At 49.3% G+C, this 19818-nt stretch overlaps 1 protein-coding gene across 1 annotated transcript in view; it reads right to left on the bottom strand.

Annotated features, from left to right (window-relative positions):
• Positions 1 to 335: 335 nt before the first annotated feature.
• Positions 336 to 19818, bottom strand: part of LOC127582269 (uncharacterized) — a 52770-nt gene continuing 33287 nt past the window's right edge. The window contains exons 8-11 of the mRNA XM_052037441.1: positions 10115 to 10275; positions 9046 to 9112; positions 6493 to 6706; positions 336 to 800 (exon numbers count right to left, since the gene is read on the bottom strand). Coding sequence (XP_051893401.1) covers positions 336 to 800; positions 6493 to 6706; positions 9046 to 9112; positions 10115 to 10275 — 907 coding nt within the window. The remainder of the gene's footprint in view (positions 801 to 6492; positions 6707 to 9045; positions 9113 to 10114; positions 10276 to 19818) is intronic.

Raw genomic sequence — 19818 nt, 5'->3', positions numbered from 1 at the left:
GCATCCACCCAAGAGGCCGAGGGGTCTTGCCTCAGCACCTGACCTAATGATCAGCTCCTCCAGCATCAACAAGGGGTTTCAGGCTGGGTACCTGCGCCCGTCACTGGCGATGGCTTCGAACCCCAGCTCGAGGTCTGGTGAGCAGCAGCTGTATGGCCACAGACCGGGATAAGTGAATGACTTTATTACCTCGTCATTGACACGAGCACAAGACATGGCCTCACCGAACTGACCGATCGCAATGCAGCCATGGCTGAAACAGCGTCCCCACACAGGTTACAGTAACGCCTCTCAGTGGGTGACCACTGTGCACACGCTGGTATCCGTATCACCCGTTAACGTGGAGTAGGTACAGACAACCCGACAGCAGAGCTGGTCTCCGGGGCTGGAAGGGAAGAGGAGGCTGACTCCTGGGGAGGGACGAGAACATCTGATACCATCTCCGAGCGTTTCCTGTCCGTGTCCAGAAGAGCCCTTGACCAGTTGGTGTGGCCCTGCATCACTCCAGGGTGGACGAGCTGCTGCAGGATGAAGCAGGAGGGTCCCACTGCCTCACCGTCCAGGAGCAGGCCGGAACTCCTGACCAGCTGCTCCTCCCTCTGCCTCAGGCAGCAGGGGATAGACTTGGACCGAGTCAGCACCTCCGCCTTCCTGCAAGAGCTGCTGTTGGGCTCCACCATCACCACAGCAGTCAGCGGCCTCCCCTGGAATGAAGGACTTTTCTCCCAAGTGTGTGGGACGTCAACCATGCCTTTCGCATGGGAGGATCTGCTGCCTCCCAGGACAGTGGGCTCCATCTCCTGAAGAACAAGAAAACGACAGTAGAGGCAGTACATGCAGCGTGAATGTCACTGGACAGATGTGTGAACATCTGCAGCAGAAGAAAACATCCCAACTGTTGCTGGTTGCAGAAACGCCCCTTAATCAAATGCTGACACCCTGGGTGAAGCGGTGCCTGGCCCTGGGAACGTGGGGTGGGATTTGACGTCTGTGACCGCTGGAGATGGTGGAACAACGGACAAGCTGCCAGGGGAACTCAGCGGGCCGAGCAGCGTCCGTGAGGGGAAAGGAGCTGTCGATGTTTCGGGTGGAATCCCTGCGTCGGGACGGAGAGTGCAGAGGGGAGGTGGCCGCTACAGAGAGGAGGAGGGGAGAGGCGGGAAAGGATTTCGAGGTAAGTGGAGGAATGAAGAGGGGTGCAAGATGACAGGCAGGTAGGGGAGGGGAGCGGGAGTGGAGCTGGGAGACAGTGTAGGTGAATGAGGCAGACAGAGAGAGGGAGGGGAGGGAGAAGGGGAAAACAACAGATGGAGCGAGGTGGGGGCAGGGGAGGTGAAGGTGGGAGACGGCTGCTGGAGGGAGGTAATCAGGAACACGAGGGGCTGCCAGAGCTGGGATCAGGTCAGTAAAGGAGGTGAGGATGGGGACCATTGGGGGAGAGGTGTATTGCAGGTGGAACCAGATGGGAGCTGGGGGTGGGGGGCATCCTGTGTGTGGTGGGTGGATGGAACCAGGAGGGGGAGGGGGAATGGGAGATGGTGGTCCTGGGTGTGAGGGGAAGGGGCCTTGGCCTCTGAGATTAGGGTGGTGGAGTGAGGGGTGTAGAGGGGTGGTGGAAAGTGGGGGGACGATGGACTGTAGCACCAGCGGCAGGAGGTCATTGGGTTTACTGTTGTGTGCAAAGGTACGGTGAGGTACAGGCGCAGTGAAAACCTTGCAGCAGTGCCACAGGCGCGTAGGTACATGGATCGATGACACAGAAGGAGACCATGCAGCCGGTCAGCAATGGGTCACCAAGACCTATCCCACTTCCCAACTCTTAGGCCTTACTCCTGCAGCTCACAGCTCTTCAAAACCCATCCAGCTCCTCTTACACACGACAAGGGCTCCGCTTCCTGAAGCGGATTCCAGGCCCGATGAAAAGTAACGTTTCAAATCCCCTCTCATCATTCTACCGACCCCCTTCAATTGCGTGATAACAACACTTAAAGGCACTTGGACAGGTACATGGACAGGAGACGTTTAGAGGGATATGGGCCAAACACAGGCAAATGGGACTGGCTTAGATGGCATATTGGTCAGAATGGACATTGGGCCGAAGGGCCTGTTTCCATGCTGTGTGACTCTGTGGCTATTATTCACCTCTCTGAGGAGAGGGTTTGCAGTGAGTGGGGATGGTAGGAAATTCTACACTGGGAATACTTGGTGCTATTTACATTTGGGGGAGCACTTTGTGTATTGTGTACGTTGGCAGTGTGGTACTTCCAGTGTAACATTGGAGAGAGGGGTTTGGAGACAGCAGGAGGGCGTTCGCTCTGTGAGCATTGGGATTGGGATTACCCATGGAGGAAAGCTGTGCTGCCAGGTCACTGATCGAGAGGACTACAGTTGGGGAGTAGGTTGGTGGATGGTCCCGGGGAGTCGTGAAGCAACCCTTGGACCCAGAATGGTCAGGGATAGGAACACAAACTGGAAATACTCATCAGGTCAGGCAGCTCCTGTGGGGAGAGATACAGAGTTAGGAGATGGACAGCCAGTGGTTCTATAGATCACTGGATGGTCACCAACGCAGTCCATCGTTCCAGGTGGGTGACTTACATCGGGGTTGAGAGAAGAAGTGAAGGAAGGAGAGGTTAAATGAAGAGAGGTGACAGGACAGAGGGTTAAAGGTGGCAGTGGGACAACCCTAACCCTAAGGCTAGAGGGGTAAGTAGGAACGGCAGGATCATTACCTAGAGCTGCCGTTGACTTGGAAGGCTGCAATGTACCCAGTCAGAAGGTGAGGTGCGTTGAGGAGCCTGAGGACGAAGGTCAGAGTGGGGAATTGGGGAGGAGGTGATGGAGAATTAAAGTGACAGGTAACTGGATGCTCAGCACCATCCCTGCAAACTGAATGGAGCTGAACTGAAAGGGGTTTGCTGGGTCTAGTTCTACTTCCCCTGTGTAGAGGAGAGCACATTGTGAACACTGAACGTGGTGCATGGGATGGAAGAGGGGCAGGTGGATCGTTGCTTCACTGAGAGGTGTGTTTCCTGGACGGTGGGAAGGGAAGGGATGAAAGGACCCGTGTTGTACCTCCTGTGGTCAGAGGGGACAACGAGCTGCTGGTGACTGAGGAGGGTCAGTTACATTTCTCCTGGTCTGGACAGGCCTGTGTTTATCACCCAGCGAAGGCTGGGTCAGGGTGTGGAACCTGGGGTCTGATGAGAGTTGGTGCAAATGGAGCCAGGTGTTCGTCTGAAAGGGTTGAGTAGCAGGAAAATGTATTCACCCTGGTGAAGCAGGGACAGGGTTCCCTGAGTCCTCGCCTATCACTGGCTCATCCTCTGTAATACATGCCACCTTCAGAGAGATTCTGCCACCAGACACATCTTCGCCTCTGCTCCCCTCTCACCACTCCGGAGAGACCGTTCCCTTGCCAACTCCCTGCTCCATCTTCACCAATCATTCCCCTCCTCAAGGCACTTCTCCGTGCAACACCTGCCTTGCACCTCTTCCCTTCCCACATCCAGGGATCCCAACAGTCATTCCAGGTGAGGCAGTGATTCACCATCTCCCATCTTCTGTTTGCTGCCCGGGGCGTGGTCTCCCCTGCCCTGGAGAACCATCTACAGATCTGCCAACTGCTGTCAGTCTGCAAGGGAGACCCAGAGAGTCCAGTTGCCTGTCAGTTTAATCTCTGTCCCGCTCCCACTCGGACCTGTCATAGAGCAATACAGCAAGGATACAGGCCCTTCGGCCCAACCAGTCCATGCCGACCACGGTGCCCAGCCAGCTAGTCCCAATTTCCTGCATTCGGCCCATATCCCTCCAAGCCCCGCCCCTCCATGTACCTATCCAAGTGCTTCTGAAATGATACAGCGTACCTGCCTCACCCACTTCCTCTGGCAGCTCGTTCCATACACTCACCACTCTCTGCGTGAAAAGTTGCCCCTTGGGTCCCTTTTAAATCTTTCCCCTCTCACCCCAAACCCATGCCCCCTAGTTCTGGACTCCCCTACCCTGGGGAAAAGATTGTTATTGTCCACCTTATCTCTGCCTCTCATAATGTTAAACACTTCTGTAAGGTCGCCCCTCATTCTCCTACATTCCAAGGAATAAAGACCCAGCCTGGCCAACCTCTCCCTGTAACTCAGGCCCTCTAGTCCTGGCAACATCCTCGTAAACCTTTTCTGCACTGTCTCTGGTTTAACCCGCCTTTGCCTTCTCTCACACTCGTCCAGAGAAGTCCAACATAAGCTTGCGACAGCATCTCATCTTCCATCTCGTAATGCCCATAGCACAAAACATTAATTCAATATCTTCGGTTAACAAGCCTTTCCAGTTTGTATCAGAACAGACCACTTCCTAAAAGAAAACTAGTTGTCTCTCTCCACAGATGCTGCCTGACCTGTTGAGTACTTCCAGCACTCTGTTTTTATTTCAGATTTCCAGCATCTGCAGTTTTACGCTTCTGCAATGTTTTTCAATCTCATTGATCCAACACTAGTTCCCTCTTTTCCTCTCCCCTCTGCTCTCATCCACCCCTCCCCCCCTCTGTTTACACCTCCCCCAGAGAGATCAGCTGCCATTAACAAGATTTCCCCACCCTCTCTCAGCCAGCACCACCTCTACTTGGGTCATTCTGTTCCCCAGTCTCTGGCACAACGTTCACTCAGTTCTCCCCATCACCTCTCCGCTCTGCAAATTAAAACAAGATTGATTTCTAACATTTGCTGTTTGTGACAACAGATTTTCCACAGACATCGCTCAGCCTGCTCAGTGCTTGCAGCATTTTCATTTTTTATTTCACCTTCCCGGTTACACCAGAACTTTGTTAATAAACTAAACTACATGTTCCTGCCTTGTTTACAGAGACCCTTTGCAATCTTGCAGCATACTCTTTGTAAGAATTACAGCGAGAGCTCACACATCTGAAAACCAGTTCACAGTGCAGCGGTGTGCAGGGTGAGGCTCTGAAGTTCAAATGCAAAACACTTTCGTCTGAGAAATGCAACAGATCAGAAAATAGAACAGTAGCTGATTGTGTGGGGTGTGCATATTGTGTGGGACCTGAGGTATCATTGGGAAGTGGGCAGTCGTGTGGGACGTGAGGTATCGTGTGGGACATGGGCTGTCGTGATCTCTCAGAGTGAAACCCAGTAACTGAAACGAAGCCCACTGCTCTGCATTCACCAAAAGTCATCTTTCCAACAATGGAAAGGAACGTACAAGGTCACTGGATGGTGAACTGAGCTGGTGTTGGGAGTAAGGATTTTCGACCTAGTGTAGCCTAGGATGATATAGATCAGCAGGACAGGGCGATGGCAGATGGGAGTGTGAGGTGATGCATTTTTGGTGAGCCAATAGGACATGTACCATGAACAGTAGGGCCCTGGGGAGTGTTGAAGAACAAAGGGGCCTTGGTGGACAAATCCAAAGCATCCCTGAAGGTGACAGAACAGGTAGACAGAGTGGTGAAGAAGGCATATGGGATACTTGCCTTCATTAGCAGGGGCATTGATTACAGGAGCAAGAAGGTCTTGGTACAACTTTATAAAACATTGTTCAGGCCACAGCCAGAGTACTGTAGCAACAGACAAGATGCTGGAGGAACTCAGCAGGTCAGGCAGCATCCATGGAGGGTAATGCACAGTTGATGTTTCAGGTCGAGACCCTTCATCAGTCCATTTGCCTCCCCAGAGGCTGCCTGAGTTCCTCCAGCATCCTGCTTGTTGCTCCAGATTCCGGCGTCTGCAGTCTCTGGTGTCTCCAGCTGGAGTACTTGTTCAGTCCGGTCACCACACAATGGGAATGTGACAGCATTGGAGAGGATGCAGAGGAGATTCACCAGGATGGTGCCTGGGATGGAGAGACTGGAGAGGCTGGGTCTGTTCTCCCTGGAGCGAAGGAGGCTGAGGGGGGACCTGATAGAGGGGTACAAAATTATGAGGGGCATAGATAGGGTAGATAGTGAGAAATTATGGCACGGGTGTCCAAGACCAGGGGGCATAGGTGTAAAATAAGGTAAGGTAAGTTAAGGCAACGTAAGATAAGATAAGGTAAGATATCTTTATTAGTCACATGTTCATCGAAACACACAGTGAAATGCATCTTTTGCGTAGAGTGTTCTGGGGGCAGCCCGCAAGTGTCGCCATGCTTCCGGCACCAATATAGCATGCCCACAACTTCCTAACCCGTACGTCTTTGGAATGTGGGAGGAAACCGGAGCACCCGGAAAGGTGAGGATTGAGAGGTTTGGGGGGATCTGAGGAAGCACTTTCTCCCCCAGAAGGGGGTTGGAATCTGGAACACACTGCCTGAGGGGTGCTGGGGGCAGAGATTCTCACAGTGCCTGAGATGCATCTGGATGAGCTCTAGAATTGCCCAGTATTAGTGGGCTACGGACAAAGCACTGGTAAATGGGGATAGTATAGATGGATGCTTACTGGCGCCTGTGGGCCGAAGGGCCAGTTTGTGTGCCGTGGGACTCCCTCACTCTATGACACTCACCTGCGGCTCTCCCTCAGGGGGGCTCCTGTATGGGATGGGGGCACTGCTGTTTCCACTGACGGAGAAGTGATGCTCATTCTGTCTGACCAGGGCGAACTCTGCCCTCACGGTAATGGCCTTGGCAGCCGGCTGTTTCAGAGAGGATGTTGACACGGACTCCCTCTCACCATGGCCGTGCTCAGTACTGGCTCCTACACTGTCCTCAACAAAGGCTCTGTGTGGGAGAAAAGTATCTGGCAGTCCCTTCATTTCACAGTAGATTTGACAAGGCAAGACTTCACATCTCCCAATTAAAAGACAGTGGTAATGTGAAAGGAAAAAGACATGCCCTTGGATCACACCCACCCCATCCCTTCCAGAGAGCTTCATGATAAGAACAGGTGTAGTCCAGCAATAAGCAGTCTGCCGAGCAGGTCGGGCAGAATCTGTGGAGGGAAAGGAATTGTCAGCATTTCAGGTTGAAACCCTGCATCAGGACTGAGAGACACAGGAGACTGCAGACACTGGAATCTGGAGCGACAAACAATCTGCTGAAGGAACTCAGCGGGTCGAGTAGCGTCTGCGGCGGGGGTGGGGGGGGGAAGGAATTGTTGGAACGTAAGATCGAATGGACAATGGATGCTTCTGCTCTTGTTTCCAACCCGTGATCTGGTTCACACAGAGCAGGTGCCATTGATTGGCAAGATAGGCACAGGTCTCAGAATAAAGAGAGAAGGTGCCGGAAACACTCAGTGGGACGGGTAGCACCTGTGGAGAGAGAAACAGTTAATGTGTCTGGACCCTTCTTCCTCTGACCTGAAATGTTAACTCTGATGCTCTACAGATGCTCCACACATCCTGTAGATAACACGTGGGCACCATTTTCCATCTCTGACAGTCTGGGTTTAAACCCCATGAACAGAATTTCCAGATGGTTTATGGCCACTGACACGGTTTTTCCACACAGACCAAATCTCATTGGTCCAACACAATAAAATGCTGCAGATGATGGAAATCTGAAGTAAACGCAGAAGGTACCGAACACTCAGTAGTACAGGCAGCATCTGCAGTGAGAGACACAGAACCAACCCTCGAGGTTGACAAGAGAGCATCGACATGAGATGTGTCACAAATGCCCATACATGTGTCATGGATTTCCACACCTGTCACCATATTTCACATGGCATATCGTAGACAGTGAAGAGAGTTATCAAAAGGGAAATCTTGATCAGCTGGGTAATTGGGCCAAGGAGTGGCAAATAGTGTTCAATCCAGATAAATGTGAGGTGTTGCATTCTGAGAAGTCAAACCAGGGTAGGACTTTCATCGTAAACAGTAGATCCCTGGAACTGAGGGACCTAGGAGTACAGGTACATATTTCACTGAAAGTGGCATCACAGATAGACAGGGTGGTGAAGAAGGTGTTTGTCAGTCCGGGCACTGAGTATAGGAGTTGGAACATTATACAAGTTGTACAGGGTGTTGATGAGGCCGCACTAGGAGTATCGTGTACAGTTTTGGTCACCCTGTTATAGGAAAGATATCATTAAGCTGGAAAGATTGCAAAGAATATTTACGAGACTGTTGCTGGGACTCAAGGGCCTGAGTTATAGGGAGAGGTTGGCCAGGCTGGGACTTTATTCCTTGGAACATAGGAAACTGAGAGGTGACCTTATAGAGGTGTATAAAATCATGAGGGGCATCAATAGGGTGAATGCACACAGTCTTTTTCCCAGGGAAGGGGAACCAAAAATTAGAGGGCACAGGTTTAAGGTGAGAAGGGAAGATTTAAAAGGGACCTGAGGGGTAACTTCTTCACGCAGAGGGTGGTGAGTATATACAACAAGGAAGTAGTTGAGGCAGGTACAATAACATTTAAAAGACATTTGGATAAGTACATGGGAAGGAAATATTTAGAGGGATATGGGCCAAACGTGGGCAAATGGGACTGGCTTGGTCTGTATGGATGAGTTGGGCTGAAGGGCCTGTTTCTGTGCTGTATTATTCTATGACTATGTGTGGAGATCCCGTAAAAACTTAGCAAACTGTGAGACTTGAACATAAAGAATCAGACTTCAGAATACATTGCCATGTATACCACACATTGCCTTGTAGAGCACACAGAGAGCATTGGCCACACAGCAGAATTTCTGGCTCCTGTCCCACTCTGGTTTTACAAACATTGGGGCTATGTGTTGTAGCTGCTGGTGGTTTACATATCGCCCTTTTACCTCAGCATTCCTCAGGAATCACTGGGCAGGTGGGAGCAGATCACAAGGGTGACAGTAGCCAAACAGTCCTTTCATTAGTCTGTTGCAGAATTAGGGCTACACTTAGTGAAGGATGTCTGCTAAAGGCTGTCAGTGCTGGGGTCAATTGGAGGTTAATCACAGGGGTGTTTCTATAGTTAATTTTATAATTTTGACACCCAGTTGTGTGAAACTTGTTGTGTTGCCCGCAAAACCTTACAGCTCAAGTTCTGCATGTTTCTGGTTCATACCCGTGCCCAAGATGGCACAGATATTTTCAGAAAAAAACTCTGGGAAAGAGAAGTTATGAAAATTCCTGCCATACCTGTTGTCATGTGTGTTCATCTCCAGATGTCCTTGATCATGGCTTTGCCTCCTGGAGTTTGGCAGCACTGAAAGCCAACGAAACATCTGTCAGCGAACATAATCTAACATCTGGCACAATCTCCAGTATCTCCACAGAACATGTAAGTATAAGAACAGGAATTGATCACACAGCCTGGTCTGTGGAATCTTTGACACAGACCCCGGGTCCAGCTAATTAAAGGATCTGCGGTAGTGTGAGTCGAAGTAACTTCATCACTGAATGATCAAACACTTCAATTTTCCGTGGCTTGTGGGGTTTTAAAATAGGAATGTTTCTGCAATGGTCTCTTAACCCGGAGCGGGAGGAACATTACTATCGAGTGTCTAACCTGCACCACCCAAAGCACAGACCAAAAACTGTTCAAGCTCCCGATAATGCACAAGGAGGCTGTTTATAATAAAATGTATTTCATTTATCAAAACAGGCCCTTTTTTTGTTGTCAGGAGCTCAAGACAGTTTCTGGTCTGTGCTCACATGACCATCTGCACCTCAGGAAACAGCTTAGAAAAGAGGTCTTGCCTTTCTATAGAACCTTTCTCCTTCCACTTAGATGTTCCCAAGGTGTTTTACAGCCAATGATGTGGTTCTCTCTGTACAGCAGGAAACACAGCAGACCACATCACACAGCAAGATCCCACAACAATGTGAGTCGATTCATGGGTTGAGTGACGTGACTGGCTGGCAGAGATACCGGCTGGGACACCAGGGGTCGATCGTTCCATGGTCTGTGTGACCTGTCATTGTGCCTGAGATGGCAGCTGGGTCCCAGTTTAAAGTCTTGGCCAAAAGGCTCCATCTGTGGAAATGCAGCACTCCCTCAGCACTGCTCTTGAGCCTGGGAAACTGCACGGTTTGGGAACTGTGCCACGGACTGTGCTCACAGCCAGCTGACACAGCTCTGACACTGATGGTGCTGCCCTACACCTGGCCAGCTCTCTGCATCTTCCTTTGGACTGGGAGCCACACTTCAGCTGCCAACAGACTGCACGGGATTCTACTGCCCAGCTGAGGCCACCTGGCCACTTACTGCGTCTCTCTGTCTCCCTGCTCCCAGCTTTCTTTTGCCTGACGGAGTAAACGCACATTGTAATAAAGATCAGGATGAGGGAAACAGTGACTCCAATGACAATGGGAATGTCGTGCTTCTCCAGGGAAAAGGGCGACGGCAGCTTCACCCGGGCTTCCTCCCTGCCAAGAGGAACAGAGTTAATTCAATGGAATAATTACACTTCCTCTTCCTAGTATTAACGCCCGACACTTCCAACAACTGAAATAGTAGCTCAGACATCACACGAGGGCAGCCACAAGTGGTGCTGGCAGACCAACATTAAAGTGGACCTTTGCAATGGGATGGAAGTCCCAAACACTCCAGCACTAAAATCTGGGCCGTCAGTGCTGAGGGAGGGTCACACTGTGGGAGGGACAGTACTGAGGGATGGTCACACTGTGGGAGCAGTGCTACTGAGAGCGCTTTCCCATCGAACTGATAATAATGATTGTATAAATCCAAAGGTGCAGTTGTGGAGAATGTTGGGCGGTGGGGGATTGTGGTTTACATCTGGAGTGGTGGGCTGGAGCAGTTTTCTTCTTGGAAGGACTCTGTATTGCCAGGTGTTGGGAGTCTGTGTTCCGAGCGCTGTGGGAGGGACGGCACTGGTGTTTCATCACACAGACTGTCTGCTTATCTGGAGAGGACTCCCACCTCTCCTTTCTCCGCACTGCTCCTTTATGGGACTAATTACTGGTGTGCCTAGCTGGTTGTGTCGCTGTTCATCGCACCAGCAGTGTTTTGTGATTACTGACTGCGTAGTGCCTTGTCACGGCGGCTGTAAAGGCTCTAAGATGGCGGGGCCTCGGTCCTACACAGCAGTTGCAGTTCCTCGAGACGTGGCTCCTGCGCAGACATCACCTTTCAGTCTGTTGACTTTGTAAAATGCTGTGCGTAGTTCTGTGCCTCCATCAGTTGGTCTGGACTATGGTTTCCAGGCCATGTCCGAGACTGTGTTGGGGGGGGGGGGGGTGCAGGGCGGGTGTTGTTGTGTTTACCAAGGTGTTCGGTAGAATTGTGTTCTTTTTGCAGTGTGAGATGGAAATTAACCTGACGTGTGTGTGAAATATGCAATAAAGATTAACAATGAAAAAACAGGGCGGTACTGAGTGGTATCAGCCGCACTCCAGCCCATGATGTTTGAAGTCAGTCAATTGCTTATCATCTGTGAGTTCTGGGAGTGTGACTGGGGCGATTTGGTCCTGGTGTGTGAAGCTCTTAATCTGAAAATCTGTGCCAACCAACTGGCTGGAGTGTTCAAGGACATCTTCAACCTCTCACTGCTGCCGTCGGAGGTTCCCACCTGCACAAAAGAGCAGCAATCATACCGGTGCCCAAGAAGTGCAGGGTGAGCTGCCTCAATGACTATCGCCCAGTAGCACTCACACCTACTGTGATGAAGAGCTTCCAGAGGTTGGTTGTGGCTAGAATTAACTCCTGTCAGGCTGCTGTTTATCGATTACAGCTCGGTGTTCAACACCATCATCCCCTTAGTACTGATCAACAAGCTTCAAAACCTGGGCCTCTGTACCTCCCTCTGCAACTGGATCCTTGAATTCCTCATCAGGAGACCACAGTCAGTGCGGATCGGTAGTAACATCTCCTCCTCACTGACAATCAACACAGGTGCTCCTCAGAGATAGGTGCTTAGCCCACTGCTCTACTCTATCTACACTCAGGACTGTGTGGCTAGGCACAGCTCAAACGCCATCTATAAATTCTCCGATGACACCACCGTTGTTGGCAGAATCTCAGACGGCGATGAGCAGGCTTAGATGAATAAGATAGATGGGCTGGTTGAGTGTGTCACAACAACAACCTCGCACTCAACATCAGCAAGACCAAGGAACTGATTGTGGACTTCTGGAAGGGGAAGTCAGGAGTACACACACCAGATGAAAAACACCGCCTGGTATGGAGGCTCCAATGTGCAGGATCGCGAGAGGCTGCAGAGGGTTGTAGACTCAGCCAGCTCCATCACAGGCACAACCCTCCCCACCGTTGAGGACATCTTCAAGAGGCGGCGCCTCAAGAAGGTGGCGTCCGTCACTGAGGGCCCTCACCACCCGGGACATCCCCTCTTCACATTACTACCATCGGGGAGGAGGTACAGGAGCCTGAAGACCCACACTCAACAATTCAGGATTCCCCTCCGCCATCAGATTTCTGAACGGTCCATGAACCCATGAACACTACCTCGTTATTCCTTTCTTTTGCGCTATTTATTTATTTTTGCAATTTATGGATTTTTATGTCTTGCCCTGTACTGCAGCCGCAAAACTACAAATTTCACGTCATTTAAGTCAGTGATAATAAACCTGATTCTGATAAATCTGAATCTAATGATCTTAAACAAGAGTCAGGATAATCTGCTTTACTTGGGCCTTATTTCTAATGTGAAGAAATAAGTCAATGTTTCTCAGACCCTTAAACAGAATTTCCAGATGGTTTGTGGTTTCCTACGCTGACCAAATCTGATCGGTCCAACACAATACAATGTCGCAGATGACAGATACTTGAAATAAACGCAGAAGGTACCAAATACTCAGCGGTTCAGGCAGCGACTGTGGAGAGAAAAACAAAACCAACCCTCGAGGTTGACACGAGGGGGCATTGAGCTGATGCTTTAACTCTGTCTCTCTCCCCACAGCTGCTGCCTGAGCTGCTGGCCAGAGAGAGGAATGCTGGAGAGTAGTTGTTCACTCTGTACACTCTGGGTAATTCTGCACAGATACAACTACAGTCCATGCAAAGGCAGCTGGTCCTCTGAGCAAGTCCCAGGAACCCGATCCCATGAAGCAAGTCCTGGCTTTTCCATGGACAGAAATACCAGGATAGTCATAGTGCCATACAGCATGGAAGCAGGCCCTTCAGCCCATCTGGTCTATGCTGACCAAGATGCCCCGTCCAAGCTAGTTGCATTTGCCAGGATTTGGCTCATAACCTTTGAAACCTTTCCTGTCCAACTGTCCTTTAAAAGTTGTTATTGTACCTGCCTCAACCATTTGCTCTGGCAGCTCGTTCCACATACTGACCTCCTTTTGTGTAAAAGAGTTGCCCCTCAGGTCCCTATTAAATCTCTCCCCTCTCACCTGAAACCTGTGCCCTCTAGTTCTTGAGTCCCCAACCCTGGGAAAAAGTGAGTGCATTCACCCTATCTATGCCCCTCATGATTTTATACACCTCTATATGATCAACCCTCATTCTCCTACCCTCCAAGCAATAAAGTCCTAGCCTGGCCAACCTCTCCCTATAACCTAGTCTGTCAAGTCCTGGCAACATCCTCAAAAATCTTTTCTGCACTTTTTCCAGGTCAATAACACCTTTCCTATCGCAGGGTGGCCAAAGCTGAACACAATGCTCTGAAGTGGCTTCACCAGCACCCTGCACAAGGATCTGGTAAATCATCCAAAATATGAGAAAAGGACAAGGTCCCGGGGTACAAGCCTCCCAGCTGAGAGCACAAAGTAAGAAACATCTCTGATGATCCACTTCATGAATTCTAATTCATCCAAGCAGTGTGTATGATGGGAACAGCATTGTTTAGTTGGTGTGTCAGTGGGAACAGCCGCCCATTCAGTGAGCTAACATTTGGACTGTTGTGAACAGCTGTCCCACAGCTGTATGACTGAAACCCAACCATTGATTCCACATTCAGTAAACACCGTGGAAATATCATTTTGTTCATGTGATAAAGACATTTCATGTAAACCAAAGATATATTAACCCACTGGCATAATTCACATCAAATAACTTTTAACTCTGGCTCTGAACAGATAGTCAAAACATTTTCAGGTGTTTTTAGGTCTTGTAAACCCTTTTTCGTCCATTGCTGTTGACAGCTTGGGTTGTGAGGGCTATTTCTCTCCGTGTACCCTCGGGAGATTTCTGCCTCTGACACCTCACTCAGTCTATCACTCCTTGACCAGCTTTCAGTAAGGTAGTTCCAAAAATGCTTCAACAAAGGCTCACTCACTAACCGCTTTTGAGCACTGTAATGATCCTGTCCTGCACCAGTTCTAACTCGTCTTTAAGAGTGGCACAGATTCACACAACAAGGCCAAATGTCTGTTGGATCCAACGCAGCTCATTTGACTGTCAAAACTGGTTTTAATTTCACTAAATAATCAATAGGCAAATAAATGAGCATTTTTGCTACCTTATCTGCTTACATTATATCCCTGAGGGAGCCAAGTAATTAGAATATGTGCAAGTTTAAGAACTTATTTTACTTCTGTAAATAACTTAAATAATGTTTCTTCTCCTTAACTGTCACTAATTCATTGAAATGGTTTCTTGAAAACTCAACTGACCTTCTTTTCTCTTTCAGAAGTTTCCAACAGATTCTGCCTGTGTTTCCAAAACCAGTGCCCTATACAGACTTCAGAATTACCCCTTCATCTCCCCAACTGTCCCAGAAATTTCCACCGTCCCACCAATCATCTAGAAGAGTCAAACCCAACCAATCACAGGGCACAGTTCAATACCAAATTATACACCACTGAAAAGTCAATGCCAAAGTCAAGTTTATTGTTGTATGCACAAGTATAAGCTATTTACTTGTATTTTCAAAAGGCCTTTGACAAGGTACCACACACGCGGCTGCTAAACAAGATAAGAGCCCATGGTGTTAAAGACAAGGTACTAGTCTGGATAGAAGATTGGCAGAGAGTCAGAAGTCAGAGAGTGGGGATAAAGGGGTCCTCCTCAGGATGGCTGCTGGTGACCAGTGGAGTTCTACAAGGGTCAGTGTTGGGACCACAACTTCTCACTTTATACATTAATGACCTGGATGAAGGAACTGATGACATTGTGGCCAATATGTAGACAATGCCAGGATAGGTGGAGGAACAGGTAGTGTTGCAGAGGCAGGGAGTCTGCAGAAGGCCTTCGACAGGTAGGGAGAGTGGGCAAAGAAGTGGCAGATGGAGTACAGCGTAGGGATGTGTGGGGTTATGCACTTTGGTGGGAAGAATAAAGGTGTAGACTATATTCTAACTGGGAGTCCCAGCACAGGATTCCCTAAAGGTTCACTTGCAGGTTGAGTCGGTAGTAAGGAAGGCAAATGCAATGTTAGCATTCATTTCGAGAGGACTAGAACAGAAAAGCAAGGATGTAACGCTGAGGCTTTGGTCAGACCACATTTGGAGCACTGTGAGCAATTTTGGGCCCCGTATCTAAGGAAGCATGTGCTGGCCCTGAAGAAGGTCCAGAGGAGGTTCACAAGAATGAGCCCAGGAATGAAAGGGTTAATGTATGAGGAGCGTTTGATGTCTCTGGGCCTGTACTTGATGTTCAGAAGGATGAGGAGGGGATCTCACTGAAACCTACCGAATACTGAAAGGCCTGGATAGAGTGGACGTGGAGAGGATGTTTCCATCAGTGGGAGAGTCCAGGATCCGAGGCCACAGCCTCAGAATAAAGGGATGTCCCTTTAAAACTGAGATGAGGAGGAATATCTTTAGCCAGAGGGCGGTGAATCTGTGGAATTCATTGCCACAGAGGTATTGGTATTGGTTTATTATTGTCACTTGTACCGAGGTACAGTGAAAAACTTGTCTTGCATACCGATCGGGTTAAGGGTTACAGGGAGAAGGCAGGAGAGTGGGGTTGAGAAAAAAATCAGTCACGATTGAATGGTGGAGCAGACTTGATGGGCTGAATGGCCTAATTCTGATCCTATATCTTATGGTCTTATGTATGCACAGGTGCAATGAAAAACCTGCAGCAGCATCACAGGCACAGAGCATCAGATACACAACAGTCACAGGAAAACATAAATTATACAAAATTATACAAAAAAAGGACACAATTAGATCAAAAAAACCTACAATGATTGCTGCCTTGTGCTGAAAGGTGTGGTGCAAGCTATGAACTGGGCTGTTTCTCTTTAAGCTGCTCCTGTGATGGGACTGTACTTATGGGAATGAACCGTGATTCAGATGAACATAAACACAGTTCTTTACAGCTCGTCCGCAGGATGTGAGTATTGCCAGCAAGTCTGCTGCCTGTCGCTCATCCCCCTTGGATCCAGAGGCCCCGCTGGGGCGTTTCAGATACCACCAGAAGTGAAAGCAGCAAAAGGCCATTCTGCTCAACATGCACCTTCCGTCATGCAACAAGATCACAGCTAATCTCTTACCTCAGCACACTTTCCTACACTAACTCCAGATCCCTGAATTCCCCTCACATCCAAAAATCTATCAACCTCTGTCTGCAATATCCCCACTGACTGAGCCTCCACAGTGCTCCAAGATTCATCACCCTCTTCCAAAGGAGTAGAGAATCTGGGATGTTGTGTTGCAGTTGTTGGTGAGGCCACATTTGGAATATTGTGTTCAGTTTTGGTCACGCTGCTATAGGAATGATGCCATTAAGCTAGAAAGAGTGCAGAGGAGGTTTGCGAGGATGTTGTCAGTACTCAACAGATTGAGTTCGATGGGCTGAATGGCCTAATTCCACTCCCAAATCTTATGATCTTCTGGTCTCATAGAGAGAGGTTGAGCAGGCTAGGACTTTATTCACTGAAACATAGGAGAATGAGGGGTGACCTTATGGAGGGGTATAAAATCACGAGGGGCATTGATAGGGTGAATGCACAGTCGTTTTCCCAGGGTTGGGGAATCAAGAACTAGAGGGCACAGGTTTAAGGTGAAAGGGGGGAGATTTAATGGGGACCTGAGGGGCAACTTCCTCACCCAGAGGGTAATCAGTATGTAGAACGAGCTGCCAGAGAAAGTGGCTGAGGCAGGTTCATTAACAACATTTAAAAGACACTTGGACGGGTACATGGGTAGGAAAGGTTTCAAGGGATGTGTGTGTGTGTGTGTGTGTGTGTGTGTGTGTGTGTGTGTGTGTGTGTGTGTGTGTGTGTGTGTGTGTGTGTATATTGGGATCTTAGTAGAAAGCAGAGTCACCAGATGTTCTTGCTTCTCAGACAATGAAACTATTTCACAGACATTCAGTTGCAAAAACAACTTGGAGACTGAACAGGTAATTAGTAAATGTTATGCCTTATAAATAAACCTCTACCTCTCCAGATGAACGTTTGCTGTGTTTCAATGCATTCAGGCATTCAGGGTCTGTTATCGCATTGAACAGCCGGCCAGGGAGGGGGAGATCACAGTGGGCAGGTGGGGAGGTGTGACTGCACACCTGTAGGATGGAAGTGAATCAAGGGGAAGGGAGTGAGCAGCTTCTTCTTTAACCTCCACTTCACTTTACTCAAATTACCTTCCTTAGCTCTGTCACTGCAGTTCCTCCGTGTTTACCCCTCAGTCCCTTCACCACTCACTTCATCTGCCAGGAAGGCAAGAAGTGGTTTGAGCCTCCAGCTGTGAGCTCTGACAGGACAGCTGAAACTTTACGTAGTGTCAAAACCACATCTCCATCAGGTTGGTGGAAGTTGGCCCCACACCTGAAACCTCCCCCAGAACTTGAAATGTCACACCTCAGCCAACCATTTCATTGTTTCTTCACTTTGAGCCAGACTTTTCCAAATGCACAGGCACCAAACCTTCCAAAAGCTTTTAAATGTTAAAAAAGATACAAGAATATAATGAATGGACAGCGGAGAAACCGGTAAGTGGTTCAGTCCAGATTTGCCCCAACTCCCTACCAGATGACGTAGAATTATTTAGGACTGCTTGTTCTTTGCAATAAGCTGATTTTCAGGTGTGTTCATAAAATGACAGCAGTTCCCACAGGGTGATTCAACAATTCATGATAGTTAACACTATCTCGAACTGCATTTCTTTTCTCTTGCTCCACTTTGCACTAGTATCGTTGTTTATGTTGTTGTTTACAAATTTTGGAGATTGAGGGGTGACCTGATCGAGGTATCATGAGGGGCATAGACAAGGTGAAAGCACATAGGCTTTTTCCCAGGGAGGGGGAGCTAAAAACAAGAGGACATAGGTTTAAGATCAGAGGCGAGAGATTTAAAAGGGACATCAGGGGCAGCTTCTTCACACAAAGGGTGGTGCGTATTTGGAACGAGCTGCCAGAAATAGTGGTTGACGCGGACACATTAGCAACATTTAAAAGACGTCTGGATAAGTAGGTGAACAGGAGAGGGTTATAGGGCTGCGGAGCAACACACAAAGTGCTGGAGGAACTCAACGGGTCAGGTAGCATCTGTGGAGGGAAATGGACGGTTAAAGTTTCAGGTTGAGACCCTTCATCAGGATTGGAAAGAAAGAGGGGAGATGGCCGGTATAAAAAGGTGGGGGGAAGGGGTGGAGCAAGAGCTGGCAGGTGATGGGTGGATCTGGGTGAGGGGGACAGTAGGCAGGGGGAGGGGGGAGAGTGGGAACGATGTAAGAAACTGGGTGAAGAGTTGGAGAGCAGCAGAGATCACAGAGGGGGAGCGGTGAGGGAGGGTCTCACAGAACTCCTGTCGGAGAGGAGAAAACTTCTTCAAGGTAGTTTCTTCTTCAAGGCTGATGGACGAGCTGCCAAGGGAGTGGTTGAGGCTGGTACAGTAACAAAATTTAAAAGACACTTGGACAGGTCCATGGATAGGAAAGGTTCAGAGGGATATGGGCCAAATGGGGGCAAATGGGACCAGCTTAGATGGGAATTTTGGTCAGCATGGATGAGTTGGGCTGAAGGGCCTGTTTCCTTGCTGTATGATTCTATGACTCTATGTACTGCAGAGGTGCAGCTGAACTGTGTGCAGCAACCTGCTGCATGCAGCAATGCAACAATGCAACTTCGTTCGGAGTTTGAGGAGATTCGGTATGCCACCGAAGACTCTTGCAAATTTCTACAGATGTACGGTGGAGAGCATCCTGTCTGGTTGCATCGCAGCCTGTATGGAGGCTCCAATGAACAGGATCGCAAGATGCTGCAGAGGGTTGTAGACTCAGCCAGCTCCATCACGGGCACAGCCCTCCCCACCATCGAGGACATCTTCAAGAGAAAGTGCCTCAAGGAGGCGGCATCCATCATTAAGGACCCTCACCATCCAGTACATGTCCTCTTCTCATTACTACCATTGGGGAGGAGGTACAGGAGCCTGAAGACCCACACTCAACGATTCAGGAACAGCTTCTTCCCCTCCGCCATCAGATTTCTGAACGGTCCATGAACCCATGAACACCACCTCGCTGTTCCTCTTTTGCACTATTTATTTATTTCTGTAATTTATAGTAATTTTTATGTCTTGTACTGTACTGCTGCCGCAACACAACAAATTTCAAGTCGTATCTCAGTGATAATAAACCTGATACTGGTTCTGAGCAGGTGGTGGGTTTTGTCGCATTGTTTGAGGGATGAACATTGGCCAGGCCCCAGGCTTTCCTTCAAACACTGGCCCGGGCCTGCTTTGAACCATCTGAGAGAGCAGGCAGGGCCTCAGTTTAATGTCCTATCCGACGACAACATCAGTGACAGTGCTACCCTGCCTCAGCAGTACCGCACAGGGATCAACAGGGTAGAGTGGGGCTTGGACACACAAGCCTGCCCATGGTAATGGGGTTGCCATGATAACAGGAGCTGGAGGTATGCCCACAACAGCTGCGTCTGTCAGCAGGGAGGTAAAGAGGTTCACACACTGTCACCAGACTGTCAGGGAGCCAGGGACGTGCCTGTAAGCTAACGCTGGTGATTTACTGACGTCCGTTTCAGGATGACTTTTGGGATCACCACCGGTTCCTGTTCTCTTCCTTTCTGAAGGCCCA

Source organism: Pristis pectinata, chromosome 23, assembly GCF_009764475.1.
Source record: "Pristis pectinata isolate sPriPec2 chromosome 23, sPriPec2.1.pri, whole genome shotgun sequence".
Lineage (NCBI taxonomy): Eukaryota > Metazoa > Chordata > Chondrichthyes > Rhinopristiformes > Pristidae > Pristis > Pristis pectinata.
The sequence above is the reverse complement of the archived record's forward strand: the minus strand, read 5'-3'. Positions and strand labels throughout refer to the sequence as shown.